The following is a 14,952-nucleotide window of genomic DNA, read 5'->3' as shown; positions in this document are numbered from 1 at the left end:
TTCAAAGGGATCTGCAAAGAGTTTAACCCCAAACCAAAAGGAACGGCACACAATACTGTAATTGAGAGAGCAATTACTGATCACAGAGCGGCGGCAGGGAGAGGACGGCCACCGGTGGATGCGAGGACTCGGTCCACGGGTTTATGGCTTCGACTGCGGTGGCCTGTAGCTCAGGCAACCATATAATGCCGTCATAAAAACCTCCAGTAGTTCAATCAGATAGTTGTTAGGTTTTTATCAGATTTAATACATGCAAAAAAAAAACAAAGAAAAGTGGCGATTAAAAACCTGATTGACCCCACATCTGATTTATGAGTGGCCCGCCGCCTCTATTTATAGGCGTCTTTGTAGTCCGGCTGAAGTTGACCTGTCCCTGTAATAATATCGGCTACACCCCATAACCCCCCCCCCCCCCCCGAAGACTTCTTTCAAGGATCTTTTTATAGGGCCAGGAGTCAAGGACACCTCCCGTCTCAAAGCCAGTCGCATACCTTCGGTCAGTCGCTGAGAGGCAAGCAGGAAATGCCCGTTCTACACGGGGACCTCCCATGAACCGTAGAGGGGGTTGACATGAAATAAGGGCCCAACTGGCCCCTGACGCTGGCAGGGGGGGGGGGTCACACTATTGTCATGGTGATGGTTTCAGCCCCTGTGTTTGCTGTCAGAGGTCAGCGTTAGCCCTCTAGCGTTAACAAAGGCTGGCATTGTCGGGGCAGCGCTTGGGTATATTACCCAGATGACCTTCGTGCCTACAGAGAGACCCGGGGCCATGTAGATGGGCTTTCATGATATGACAAGAAAGTTATTGCAGATGTTTTCATGTTATTCTGAGTCAGGGGGGGAGGGGGGGCTCACATCTTGACATGCTTCCAGTCATTTGTGCTCCACATCAGTGGTTCCTGTCTCGTCTTTAGCTGACTACGGTTGTTTATGCCCTTCCCGATTCCCAGTCGGTTCCACCGCGGTTCGTGATTTGGTGCGACGGCGAGTTTGATGTCGACACATTGGGAATGTGATCACAATAAAGGCAGCCTTTGAGCAGCGTAATCTCTTAGTCATCGTAGCCTCTCCTCCTTTATCAAGCTTGATGGGAACTGGGAGTATCAAGGGAGAAAGTTTTCTCAGAGCGTTTAGTAAACAGGCCGATCAAAGTGCTCGCTGTCTTTGTGCTGTACTTTCTGAGACGCCGTCCACTTAGAGGACGGTGACACACAGACACCAGTTGTCTCTTATCGGGGCTGTTCTGAACACCAAAGACTTTTTCTCAAGCTGACTAGGAACCCTGTAAACACGCAGCACTGCCAGTTGATGTTAATGGTGGGTGTAAATAAAGAAAATGTAGCATCCAAAATGTCAACCGCTGCCTGCAGTCCTCTCAGGGCGGGGGAGGGATTCATCCTGACGGTGTGACGGTGCTGGCGGACTCTTGTCTTTTCACGTTGGCTATGTTCCGTTTCGGAGAAAGCTGTGTCATCAGAATTGAGCGTGTATCTTAAACTGGCTGTTCGACCTGGATTACATGTGACCATATACCTTTATTACCACTGGTGGGAGCTGTGGAGCGTAAACAGCACTGGAATGGGATTTCATGCCAGAGTAGGTTCATGCTGCGCTTGGAAGTGACCCAATTCAGATTGTCCTTAACGGTGATGTCCTTGTTTCGACTGTTCACGGTCATCTTTCCGTGACGACACACACCTGACATCGTTGTGAATACATTTCTACTGTGTGGCGTTCGATTCGCTGCTGCAGCAGGATATAAGAGGGAAGGAAAGAAACAAAGCAGCAGTGCAGGCTTTCATTTCTGGAATCTTTAGCAGCGATAACAAAAAGGCAAAAGACAGATTTGGCTCAGCCACCCCCCCCCCCCCCCCCCCCCCCACTTATCTTCTTGAGGGTGCAATTCATGTCTCCCTGGTGTCATAGCTGAGATCCTCGATGTTTGACCATTACTTAATTGATGACTTGTGATCGGTCAGTGATGTGAGCATGCATGGAGAAAAAAGCCTCCAATTCTAATCTGGATAGGAATCAGATTGTGATTTAATTTAGGATCAAACATTGAAAGGCTACAAACCACACTGTTAAATTCTGATTTATTTATTTATCTTTTATTTAAGAGCAGATTTCTTCATCTTGAAGCTTCATATAACCGGTAATGTGGACACGCTTTCATTGATACATTTTGTAGCAACCCGATGGACGCGCTGTGGCTGGACGGACACTTCTATTTAAAAATCCACGTGTTTCAGCCTGAAGCCTGAAACTTTTGTCTATTTTCTTCCAAGTCTTTTCAGTCCTAATGAATGTCTTAAATCATAGTGGGACTCCTGGGATGTGTCCTGTCTGCTTGTGTGACAGAAACGCATAGGAAGAAGACGTGAACGCGCGCATGTGATGGGCCTTACAGGTCGGTGCACGCATTTGTGTATCCCTCGGGGCGGGGGGGGGGGGGGGGGTTAGAGATCGCATGTCTTTGATAAGGTCCTCAAATATGCAGCTTCGAGATCCTGGTAAAAGAATTACAAAACGCGGTTTAAAAAAAAAAAGTGCGCCGCTCTGCAATCTTGAATAAATGTTCCACGGAGACTCACTGCAGCGTGCGTGGAAAGACACGCCTCTTGCTCTTTTTTTCTCTCTCTCCCCCCGCAGGCTTCGGGCTGCGTGTGTTTCCACGCAGCTGTCGGGACCCGGCTGTTTGCCTCCTGACTTTGAAGTTGCGCTGCTTCAGCCTGTCGGCTTCACTTGGTGCTGGAGTCGCCCTGCAGGAGAGACCCACGGAGAGACGCACGGAGAGACGCACGGAGAGACGCACGGCGCGCCGTGGCAGCCTGAGAGCGCAGGGAGGAGAAAAGGAGGAGGGAGGAGAGCAAAGCGCGTCTTTCCCCCCCCTCTTCGAGTGCATTTGTGTTTTTCTCTCTCCGTGGACCGACTCGAACCTGCACGGACCGCGTCGCGTCTCCGAGACGAGGACTGGATTATACGCGCGGTCCGTCTTTGGATAAAAACGTGGACTTTAATTTGAGGAGGGAACTCGTGGATCCGATGGTAAGTTACTGGAGTGTGTGTGCCTTCTCAAGCTGCCCCCCCCCCCCCCCCCTCATTGGAGCTCCCTTTGAAGTGCTGTTGACTCGCCTTTGAAGTAAATGGTCCCGGGGAAGTCGGCTGCTTTTCTCCCAGAATAACGCACGGAAAGTTGTTTTTGTTGTTTTTCATTTATTTTTCGAAGTTTGTGTGATTCCATGTTAAAAGTTGAAGTAAAAAAAATCTCACCCCCCCGTCTCTAGAGGAGCTGAGACATTGGTGTTCGTTGGAGAGGGCTTTCTTTTTATTCCTGCTTTACATTAAGGGACATTTCTAAGACTGGACGAGCCTGCGTGGAAATCTGAAGCAGCTTTTCGTGTTCGCTCCACGCGGGCGGTGCCAAGTTTCTTATTTCGTGGTTTTTGCTGCTGCTCTTTTTTCTTCTTACACGCTGAACTCCGTGCGCGCGCGCTACAAAGTGACATCTGTAATGCTGCACATCTGTAATGCTGCACATCTGTATCGATGCTTTTTACCGCGGATCCCCTCCAGCAGTAATAATGAGAACCGGCTCGGTTCCGCTGCCACTCGGCTCCATTAACTATGTCGCTCACGTTTTTCGATCTCCTCGAGTTTGTTCCACCGGATCGTGTGTCCTACAGGTACTCGCGGGGGGGGGCGGGGTATCCACTCCGTGTTGATACGCGGGGACAGCAGCCCTGACACCATGCGTGATGGATCAGGAAGCGTTCATCCATTCATGGCCGTGCGTAACGCGCTGGCCTTTTGAAAGTATCAATGACTCAATGGTGGATTTGGGGGGACATACCCCCCCCCCGCGCGCGCGCGCGCTTGACAAACGTGTGACTGCTACTTTTACTTTGTTGCGATCGAACGGAAGAATAATCGATTGATCTCAGGCGTCGCTCGGATGAGTTTCCTTCCCGCGGCGCTGTTGAATGAATTTGCGCGCAGGTCTCGGGTCGAGGTGGAGACGCGTCTGCGGTGTTCAACTCGCCTGTCTAGTTCTATAAAAGTCCGTCAGGGTCTGAAAAGACTCTCTGCATTACCCCCCCCCCCCCCCCCCCCCTTTGAAGTTGGGGCGGATCTGGTTCTGATTAGATCAATACTTTGTGTTTCAGAGAGAAGACGGCAGCCCGAGAGAAGCCCCCCTCCTGCTGACATAAGAGAGTGAGGAGATTTAGAGGAGGAGGAGGAGGAGGAGGAGGAGGCGGCGGCGGACAACACACGGCTCTCTCCTTCAGAGCCATGAGCCGGGCGCTTATGGACCATATCAGCAGTAGTTTCAGAGAAGATGCTCCTCGACCCCCGGTGCCGGGGGAGGAGGGCGAGGCGCCCTGCTACCCCGGCAAGCTCGCAATGATGAAACCCCTGGAACCCCCCAAGGCAGTGGTGCTTGGCTCTCCGGGCTCCTCGAGGAGAAATGAGGATGGTCTCGGGGAGCCAGAGGGGAGTGCCTCTCCGGATTGCCCCCTTTCCCGCTGGACCAAGTCTTTGCACTCTCTCCTGGGGGACCAGGATGGCGCTCTTCTTTTTCGGACCTTCCTGGAGCGAGAGAAATGCGTCGACGCTTTAGACTTCTGGTTCGCCTGCAACGGCTTCAGGCAAATGGACCTCAAGGATACCAAAACGCAGCGCGTCGCCAAGGCGATCTGCAAGCGCTACATCGAGAACGGCAGCGTCGTGGCCAAGCAGCTCAAGCCGGCGACCAAAACCTTCATACGGGACAGCATCAAGAAGCAGCACGTAGACTCGGCGATGTTCGACCAGGCGCAGACGGAGATCCAAGCCGACATGGAGGAGAACGCCTACCAGATGTTTCTGACCTCTGACATTTACCTCGAGTACGCGAGGACCGGAGGGGAAACCCCGAATCACGCCGGCACAAACGGCTTCGGCGACCTGAAAGTCGTGTGCGGATACTTGCCCACGCTGAACGAGGAGGAGGAGTGGAGTTGTGACTTCAAAGCCAAGGCGCTGGTTGGGCTGTCGCTGAAGGCGCAGGGCGCCGCCGCCGCGTCCATCAGGGCGATGGAGGTGATGGAGAGAGCACGCAGGTACGGCCGCAACACCTTCTTATAGCCTGCGGCGAAATGAAATGAAAACATTGAAGCTCTTTAAGGTTCAATTAACGGCGTCTTTCTCCACATCGGTTGGCGGGTTCTTTACGACTGTTTAGAAATCTCTGTTTTTAACTTCCCGCCTCGCCGACCTTTCATCTCCAGCCCTCTCGCTTCCGCCGCTTTGACGTAGTTCAGCCGAATGAGGGATCTGTCTCCCAGGGAAACGTTTACCAGAGCATGGCTGGCTCTGGCCCCAACCAGAACGTAGTAGATGATGGCGTTGCTATTCTTCGCCCCTTCCTGTAGCACGCCATCCGTAAGCCCTTTTGGCAGAGGTTAGAACCAAACGCAGGTCTACAGTCGGCGCTTTCAGCTTGGTTTCGGTGCTGATGGTGGACTTTCTCCTGCTTGCCTTTCTCCAAGAGTTGGTGTGACCCTAAAAGAAACTTAACCCGAGCCTAAACATGGCAACGCGAGAGCAGGGACTCGTGAACCCGTGACTCCCTTCTCGCCTTGCACTCCCGTTGTCGCCCTCCAGATTCAACATGTGGAATGCATTTCTTCCCATCTGCTTGACTCTTCTCGTCACGTCTGCAGAGTACAAAATCAACACCAACCGACCCCCCCCCCCCTCCCCCATCTTCTGTACTTTTATCACGTTTCTCCTTTTGAAATTTCCAGGATGGGGACTATGAGGCTTTTGGAGTGAAAATAAGGGGAAAGGGTGGGAGTATAAGAATAGGGGGCGGGGCACACATGGCCAGCTGGGGTTTACCTCTGAAGGTCAGACTGGAGTTGGGGGGGTGGGGGGTTCGCTCGCTCCTCGTGAAGACCCCTCTGTTTTTCCTCTTTCTTCCTGACCTACAGTCATGCCTGCCCCCCCACTTCTTCACTCCCTTCTCTTCTCCTCCTCCCCATAACATGGCAGGAATGCAGGCCCAGCGGGAGATGAATGCTGAGGAAGCAGTTTGCACGAGAGAAATTACAGGCTGTTTAAGAATATGATAAAAACCACAGCTTTCCCAGTGCAGACGATCGTGAATGTGAATAAGGGAGGTGTGTGTGTGCCTTGGGGGGGAGGGGGGGGTGTTGCCCGGCCCCTCAGTTGCCGGCCATGACCGCTCATAACATGTTGAAGGCAGATAAGTTCCTTTTGACAGATGCACTTTTCATTTAATGACTCTTAATGTGCTTTAAAGCCTCCCAAGATGCTATTGCTTCTCATCGTAAGGTGACATGTGCCCCCCCACCTGTTGATAGTGTTGCGTGCGTTAACCCGATGTCTTCTGTAACCTCAGGTCATGTAAGAGAGGAGACCCCGTCCAACCGTTGCCGCGTGGGCTCCCTGGCCCCCGTCAGCAGCACCAACGACAGCGAGGTATCCAGTGACGCCTTGACCGACGATGCTATGTCTGTGACTGACAGCAGTGTGTAAGTGAATATTAACCAAACATGTGTGTGTGTGTGTGTGTGTCATGTGAGAGAGAATGTCAGCACATGGGGGGGGGGGGGTCCAGAAATGTCGCTGTAGAAAGATCAAGTAGCATTTAATTGCTGGAGTGGAAATATCAGTGAATTGATTGGTCTTCTCTGCAAAAAACTATTATCGATCGATCATCGGCGGCGTCATGAAGCACGTCATTGGGACTCGTTTCAGCACAGAAGCAGCACGTCAGCGTTGTCTCTCTCTCTCTCTCTCTCTCTCCACGCGTGGGCCGCTCTTATCTGCGTACGTGCCTCGGGTCTCGTCCTTCTCTCTCGAGGGTTGCTTGGCGTAATCGCCTCGCCTCGTCTCGAGTGACGAGGCGCTTATGAGATCATCTCGCGGTGCACAGCTCAAGGCCACGGGCGCTTCGGTCAGCTGGTTTCTGGAAGGCCTGCGTGATGACAGGATGTCACCGAGGCAGCAAGGTTCTCCTCGACTGAGGCAGAGATCCAGGGAGATTGAGACGGGAACGTTCCGGTGGATAAATATGTCCGCTATGCTTGTAGACAGGCCTGCTTCAAAGAGACCGGGGGCCCATATAAGTCCCGTTCTGCCCCCCTGTTGTACCTTGCCCCAGTGCTGTGACAAAGCCCGAGATGCAGGAACACAAAGCCCCCCCCCCCCCATCGATTGTGGCCTTGATCAGACCTCTAGTTAAGTCAGTCGAAAGGACCCATAAACATTTGAATCTCATTTACAGATAAAGAAAAAGAATGAGAAAGGGAAACAGCAACAGGGGATGGGGGGGGGGGGGGATTTTTGGTTATATCTTATTTATGGATTTGCTTGGACGCTGGGGAATGCAGCTGCGCAGACTTCAAACATTACCTTATCTTACAAACCAGCCTTTTGATGTGCGGAGATCAGAGGCTGGCTGCGGCGGCGCTTGCCAAATGAAGATTGGAGCGGGGGGGGGGGGGTCGCTTATGCGCATGACTGTGGCATTTCAAAGCAAAAGTGGAAAAGTGCTCCTCAGTTAGGCGAGGTCACCAGGAAGCCACTGTTTCGCATGGGGGGGGGGTTCGGCTTTTTTCACTGTCGAGCGCAGCATTTTGAAGTGGCAGGATTTCTGTTTGTTGTGTGACTTAATTCTGAAGTCAGTCGCTCGCGTAGCTTTAACCAGGCTAGCCCCCCCGCCCCCCACCCAGCGTCCGTCCTGTGCTCGGACTGACCGGCTCCTTTACACACGCCTGCTTGGTCTCGAAGGGTCGTTCTGATTCGCCCTTTGACCTCTGCCGATCTCTTGTCTCCTCCCCATTAGAGACGCCGTTCCGCCGTACAAACTTGGCTCCAAGAAGCACCTGCAGAGGGAGATGCAGCGGAACATGAGGATGAACAGCCAAGTCGCTCTCCCGGCTTTCCCTGTGAGTGCGCACACACACACACACACACACACACACAGACGTGTTCAGAAGTCTCTTTGAGCCGCGGCTTCCACGCTGTCATTTCTCCACCGCCCTCGGTTCCGGGTCTCTCTCGGTTCGTTCTATGAATAGTCACCAAACAGACTGTAACAGCAGCAACGATCTGAAGAGTGACGCCAAAAAGAACCCAGCCTCACTCGCATTTAGAAGCACACATCCAAACACAAGCCCCGCCCCTCTCCCCTCGCCCTTGGTGTCACCTGCACCACCCCCCCATTAGGGTTCCTTGAAGTCTGCGGGAGACGGGGAGGTCTCTAAGCGGTTTACCACCCGGCGCTCGGAACATGCCGGGGCTTTTCTTCCCTTGCGATGCTGTAAATATTGAGAATGGGGGGGAGCGATGAGGAAGATCTCGGCAGCTTCATCCCGAGGGCTCGGAAATCAGCCCGCTTCCCAACAGAAGCACAAAAGATACTCACAAACACGCACACAATGCTTTGATCCAAGGATGAATGGAGCAAATGCACCGGGAAGGGACAACTTCCAACAGAGCTGCCCCCCCCCCCCCCCCCCCCCATTACATGCATACACATATATGTCTGCACGCACAGGTGGAACACACACTTCTAAAAGTGAAGGATCTGTGTCATGTGAGCGCTCAGTGGGTCAGTGGGGAGTGGCCTCCTGGCTCCAGGTTGAAGGAGGAGTAACCCCCCCCCCCTGGTGTATTCAACACTATCAGACATGCAGCAAGTGTTTCCACAGATTGCTCCTCGCCACTCTTCTCTTCACTGTCCTCCTTTTTTGCTTTATTGTTTTGCTTTTATTCTTGTTTTTGTTTCCCCATTTGATTTTTGGCAATGGCTGCCGTTCCCATGGTGCAGCAGCCCCCGGCGCCATCAGACGGCACCTCCTCTCTCTTTTTTTTTTTATCCCCTTCATCCTGACTACAAAGGGATGGGAGAAACACAAAAAAAGAATAAAAATCAAGAAAGCCCCGGTGCAAAAAATGCTAATAATTTAAGATATGTGTGGGTTCACACACACACACACCTACACACACACACACACACACACTGGCACCATACTGTACCTCAAAGGTGCCCAGTGTGTGACGGGGGGAATAGATTACTGCAACCTGTCTGATCTTCCTTCTTTTATTCGCACCTTTATCTCTTTCGCCCAACCCCTCTGTCCCTTAATGTGTCCCCCCCCCCTGCCCTCCCGTGATGACACATCTCTGCATCTCAACTTCTCCCGTTTTCCTAATCCCTCATCCTTTCCTCCCCGGAGTTCTTTTCCAACCCCCTGTCGATGTGTGGCTTTCATTCCAAGATGCAAAGCCACTGCTTCCCATCTATCCGTCCCTCCCTCCGTCATCCTATTCTCCCCCCCCCCCCCACTGAGCGTTTGATATTTGGCGAGGAAGCCTTTGAAGTGAGCTGACTGTAAAGAGGCCTGCCGATGATGGCGGAGGCAAACAGCCGAGGCCTCGCCCAGCGTGACCGTGCACCAGGCGCCGGTGAAGGCCGGTTCATAGACGTAGATGCCTTTAGAGAAGCTGGGGGAGGCTTGGGTCTGTTCGTGAAGGGACGCCGGCGACTAAGCCTTCGCTTTCTTTCTTCTAGCGGACTCGCCGCCCTCCTAAGGAGATGGTCCCGATGGAACCAGCAGCTTTTGCGGCTCAGCTCATCTCCCGCCTCGAGAGCCTGAAGAGAAAGCAGGACACCATCAACTCTCTGGAGGAGAGGCTGCAGCAAATTCAGGAGGTGTGTATGAAATCAGTTTAGCGAAACGGGGTCCGACCCTCCTCCAAACGGCCGTACAGAGGTCGCCCGTCTATCGCTGCCCTTGGGCACTAAGCTTCGAGTTCATTCCTTAGATTCTTAGATCTTGTGTTTTCTTTCCAGGAGGAGGAAAGAGAAGACCCAGAAGTCATTGTGAGCGCACCCCAGCTCTCTCCTCACCCCTTGTCCCTCCTTCCTGGCTTGTCGGACGAGGACCCCCAGGCGATCCTGGACGATCACCTCTCTCGCGTCCTGAAGACCCCGGGCTGCCAGTCCCCCACCGTCGTCCGGCAGTCGCCTCGCTCCAGCTCCCCGGAGCGCAAAGCCTTTGGGATCAAGGCCATGATGAGGGCGGGGCTCTCCAGTCCTGACCAAGGGGCCACCTCTCTAGCCTTGGGCCCCAACAGGACCCTGCTGAGCAGGCAGAGCACAAAGCACGTCCACCACCACTACATCCACCATCACGCCAGTCCCAAGACCAAGGAGCAGATTGAGCGGGAGGCGGCGCTCAGAGTGCACGGCCTGTGCTCCAGCAGCGGCGAGTGTCGGCCCTGCCAGCCGTACCAGCGGAGCCGCAGCCTGGGCAGAGATGTCTGTGGCGCCGTCTCAGCAGACAGCGCTACTGGGTCAGTACGGAACTCTTCCTCGGATCCGCGTCCGCCTTCACTTCCTGTTTCTCTGTTTTTAATGTTCTCTTCTACTGGTAGGCGCTCCAGCTCTCTGTCCCGGCGTGTTTGTCATACGGGAGCGGAGGAAGGGGCAGCAGAGGGGTGTGTGGACGACTGTGGGCCTGTACAGCTGCCCAGAGACACCGCAGACCCCACCCAGAATGTGTTGCAGTGGATCCTGGAAAGTAAACGGCAAAGCAGGCACAAGTTTCACAAGTGAGCGAGTGTTTTGTGTTTATTGCCTCCGGCGAGGCGGGGGTGATGTGATCGCCGGCGCCTGTTTGTCCGTCCATCCGTTAGCGAGATAACGCAGAAGTTTCTGGAAGGATCTTAATGAAATATTCAGGAAATGTTGGGAATGTTACCAGGAACAGTCCTCCTCCTGGTGATGATCCTGGATTCTGGATCACTTTGAAATTTTCTGTAGCATTGCAGTCAATGGAGCTTCAAAATTAGTTCCTCAGTATCTCGGTTGATTATTGACCGATGTTTATGGAATCTGACACAGTTGTGTAGGGTGGGGGCCTCCATCTCTCCACCGAATTTCATCCGGATTGGATCCAGACTGACGTTAGGAAAGAATATTACATTTTAATATTGAAAACTCTGATTCACTTTTACTTTTCATGGTTGGTGTATAAAGATACCAAGAACAATTTAGAACCTTTTGGTAATGATCCAGATCACCATGTGGATTATGTAAATCCCGTTAGGAGGGGAACGAGCTGCTTTTCGTGGTCGCCGTTAACCCGTGTCCTCTTATTTCCTTTGTCCCTTGCAGCAACCAGAGCACCAAGAAATCCTTTGGAGGCTCCGCCGCCCAGACGCACACGTGGGGCGGCGGTGGGAGCTGTGGCCACCTCCGTAGCCACCAGCCAGCCCAGCCATTCATCCAGGACCCCGCCATGCCCCCCCTGCCTCCTCCCAACACGCTGCTCCAGCTGGAGGAGGCCTGCCGCAGACTGGAGGAGGTCTCCACCAAGGGCACCAAGCAGAGGTACACCTCGCTCTTCCGGCCGCTTCTGATTTGTTCCCTGACATGTCCTGATGTCAGTTCGGTTATCGAGCCGCTCCTGACTTCTCGATCGCGTCTCTTCCCAGGCATTCGTCGTCCAGCCTCCAGCAAGAGAAGATCCACCTTGTGCCCGGCCTGGGTGAGGGTTCAACCCCTCCATCGCTAGCCAATCCCAGTCCAGCCGGGCTCGTCACAACCGGCCCCGGCCTCCAATCAGAAGAGTACGATGCCTCTCGGGTCCTGCCCTCCCTCTCTTCTCCTCCTCCTCTCTGCTCCTCTTCCCCATCCTCTCGGCCGTTAGTCTCCACCTTGCAGTGTACTTCTACTCTTTTAACTCTTCCTGCACGACACCTGCACAGCCTTTGTAGGGAGACGGATGAGTAGGCGTGCACAAATCACACGCGTGTACACGTCATGAAACGAGAAGGTGACCCCCCATCCCCCCCCCCAGCTTCGTACACATGCTAGTCCCTGCACCGCCTGATGGAGACGTCCCTTTCATAGATGTGCACCATTTCTATTGGCTGCCCTTCAGTGAGCTTGAGGCGAGCAGAGCTTCTGAAGTGGGCCTACAAAGCCTTGGACATAGCTGAAGGGGAATGAATAATGGCGTGCCCCCTTCTCCATGCACCAACAACACACACGTTCACACTGGCGTGATGGCACTGGGGTCACGCACGCACTCACTCAGTTACTCTTCAGTCAGTTTGCCACTGGATGTGTTGTCTAGTCTTGCCTCTTGCACACTTCCTGTGTTTCCATTTTTTTATTTTATTTTTTAGTATCGTAAAGATTTCTTCTTTGTCTAACACGCCCTTTCTCCCTTTCTCTCCTTCTTTGTCTGCCGTCAGGATGAGGGAGTGTAAGAAGGCTGTGGGAAGCCATGGGTTGGGCAGCAGTGAGACGGTGGTGACGTATTTCTTCTGCGGGGAGGAGATTCCCTACCGGAGGACCATGAAGAGCCACAGCCTCACCCTGGGCAACTTCAAGGAGCAACTCCGCAAGAAGGGCAACTACAGGTGAGCGGAGGCAAATGTTGTGCAAGGGCGACGTCCCGATGCAAATAACGCACGTTTGTGAGGTCACGATGGCTCCGTTTGGTGGATTCATTCCCAGCGTGTTGAATTTGCGGTATCTTGGCGACAGTCGACGGTGAAACCCCAAACTGCACCGTCTGGTGGTGAATGTATATTTGAATTGTGTTCGCTGAGCTCGCCTCTGTTTTATCAGTGTTTGTTTCTGTGCATGCATGCAGTCAGAATCAGGCCTCTGTGGACTGTGTGTGTGTGTGGGTGGGGGGGGGGCATTGAAAGGAAAGGACAAGAGCGAGGGAGGGTGGGTGTTGGCGAGGGTTAGTGGAAGAGTTTGAACTGCAGCGTTTTGGGTCCCATCTGGTATTGATTTCCATGCTAAGGCACACTTAATACGGCTTTGAAGCCCCGGCCTCTTTCATTTCAACCAACAAAGACTCACACAAATGGCCAGCGTGCAAATTCTTCACTGATGCTATCAGGGGCTCGGTTTTTCTGCCCTGGTGTGTGTGTGTGTGTGTTGAACGTGTACAATGTTCAAACATGTAATCATTTTATGGATATGTTTTTGAAAGGCGCATTTTTTAAAGTTCTTCGGCTTCGTGTTTGTGAAGAAGGACTTTTCTTTGATTGCCCCTTTTTCCAGTGTGCATTAAAATAATAAATGAACATTTCAGATTCTGCGGGACAGGAATGGGTTGGCTGTTAATAATTCTAGGCATCAAACTGTTTTTACAGAAATAAAAAATAATAATAATAATGATGGGAACATCTTAAAATGCAGATGTGAGCGGCGCTTCGCTCCAAGTCCTCCACACATGCCTGTCCTGCCCCGTTTTATTCTCTCTGGCTCGCTGTCTCAGTTCCTGTGTCACACCATGCACATTTTTTTTTGTGGGGGGGGGGGGGGCACGAGAGCACGAGAGCTGCACAGTGCTTTAATAGCAGCCAGAGAATGTGTGGAGTTGGGTCATTTTGACATGGCAGCGGTTCAACAAAGAACAGTATTGCTGGGCCCTGCCAGACAATATTGGTGCCAGATGTCAGTGCAAACGGAGGGAGAGAGAGAGAGAAGGGGAAACAGATCTCGCCACATAAAACATGTTCCAGTGGAAATTCAGGCTCTCTGTCTCTCTCAGCAAAAAAAAAAAAAGATCATTGCTCTTTGAAGACATTTTTCTTCCTCTTTTTTCTCTCCTTCCTCCAAGATAGGAAAGAGGAACACAATTATGGGACGTGTCTTATGCCCTTTCAAGTCCTCTTATTTCTCTGCTTTGTCCCGTACGTTCTCAGCCGGGACCTCCTGCGCTCCGTTTAGTTGAAGCTTTCCTGCGTTTCAAACCAAGCTGCTTTTTATTAGTGACCACCCTCGTGGGGGGGGGGGGGGCTGGTTTCTTTCTAAAGACTACAGCCCCGGTTTAAATGGGATTGCATGTTCTGTCTCCCATCTCATTAAAGACAAATGCTCGCAAACATAGCCGCATTCCAGTCGCCCCACACATGGAGCAAAACTCATGCATTTTTCCATTACATAGTTAGAGTGAATTCTAAGCCCCGCCCCCCAACGGGGGGGGGGGGGGGGGGGTTGCATCATTAACGACCCAGTGAAATCATGGCTGACGAGAAACCCCTCCTCAGATTCTGACCCTCCCGATAGTCTTCGTCCATTCCACATGGGTGAGGAAGGACATGTTGCACCTCCTCCGGTTTGTCTCTCCTCTTTGCTTGGTCCCTGCGAGATTGACACGGGAATGAGGAGTGAGTGAAGGTCGACTCATGTGGGAGTCGGCGGGGGGGGGCGGGGGGGGTTAGTCGGGTGGACAGGCAGACTAGTCGGCACCCATGATTTCAGCCTTTGTCAAAGGGCCCCTTCATTTGCACACTGGCCCGATTGGCCCCCTGTTAGCAAGGGCACAACTTAAAAAAACATGCAGGAGAAAAAGGAAAGGCAGAAGGGAACGTCGAGGGGGGGGCGGGGGCATTTAGACAGTAGGATCTGTTTGTGAGGCTTCGTCTCGTCTTTATTTTGGCTTTTTGTACATCATCATCATCATCATCATCATCACGTAGCTCCTTTGTCTCTCTGTTGCAGATACTACTTCAAGAAGTCCAGCGATGAGTTTGAGTGCGGCGCGGTGTTCGAGGAGGTGTCCAATGATTGCTCCTTGTTGCCCGCCTACGAGGGCAAGATCCTGGGCAAGGTGGAGCGGATGGAGTGAGGACCCGGCGCACGTTGTGGATGGAACGGCGCCACATGCTGAGACACACACACACACACACACACACACACACAACGCTTGTGTGCGTAGACTGAAAGACTGGAAATGGAAGGAATGCTGACGGGACGCAACAGGATGAATGAGAGAGAGGGGGAAAAGTCCAGGAAAGCAAATCACCACGGAAACAACCTTCGAGGACGCCGAGGATTGTGTGTTGCTGGACTGAAACGTGTCTGGTGTGTCCAGAAGAGGACGTCCCAGAGACTCCGGGTGA

The 14,952-nt window shown here is 52.7% G+C and overlaps 1 protein-coding gene across 1 annotated transcript; it reads left to right on the top strand.

Annotated features, from left to right (window-relative positions):
• Positions 1-4,293: 4,293 nt before the first annotated feature.
• LOC137905753 (axin-2-like) lies at positions 4,294-14,678 on the top strand. The gene is given in 11 exon segments (XM_068750007.1): positions 4,294-5,102; positions 6,407-6,431; positions 6,433-6,539; positions 7,856-7,958; positions 9,587-9,727; positions 9,869-10,371; positions 10,453-10,629; positions 11,195-11,410; positions 11,515-11,649; positions 12,280-12,447; positions 14,552-14,678. Coding segments are annotated over 11 exon segments (2,511 nt in total).
• The last annotated feature ends 274 nt before the right edge of the window (positions 14,679-14,952 follow it).

Source organism: Brachionichthys hirsutus, chromosome 16 (genome assembly GCF_040956055.1).
Source record: "Brachionichthys hirsutus isolate HB-005 chromosome 16, CSIRO-AGI_Bhir_v1, whole genome shotgun sequence".
In the NCBI taxonomy this organism is placed as follows: Eukaryota; Metazoa; Chordata; class Actinopteri; order Lophiiformes; family Brachionichthyidae; genus Brachionichthys; species Brachionichthys hirsutus.
The sequence above is the reverse complement of the archived record's forward strand: the minus strand, read 5'-3'. Positions and strand labels throughout refer to the sequence as shown.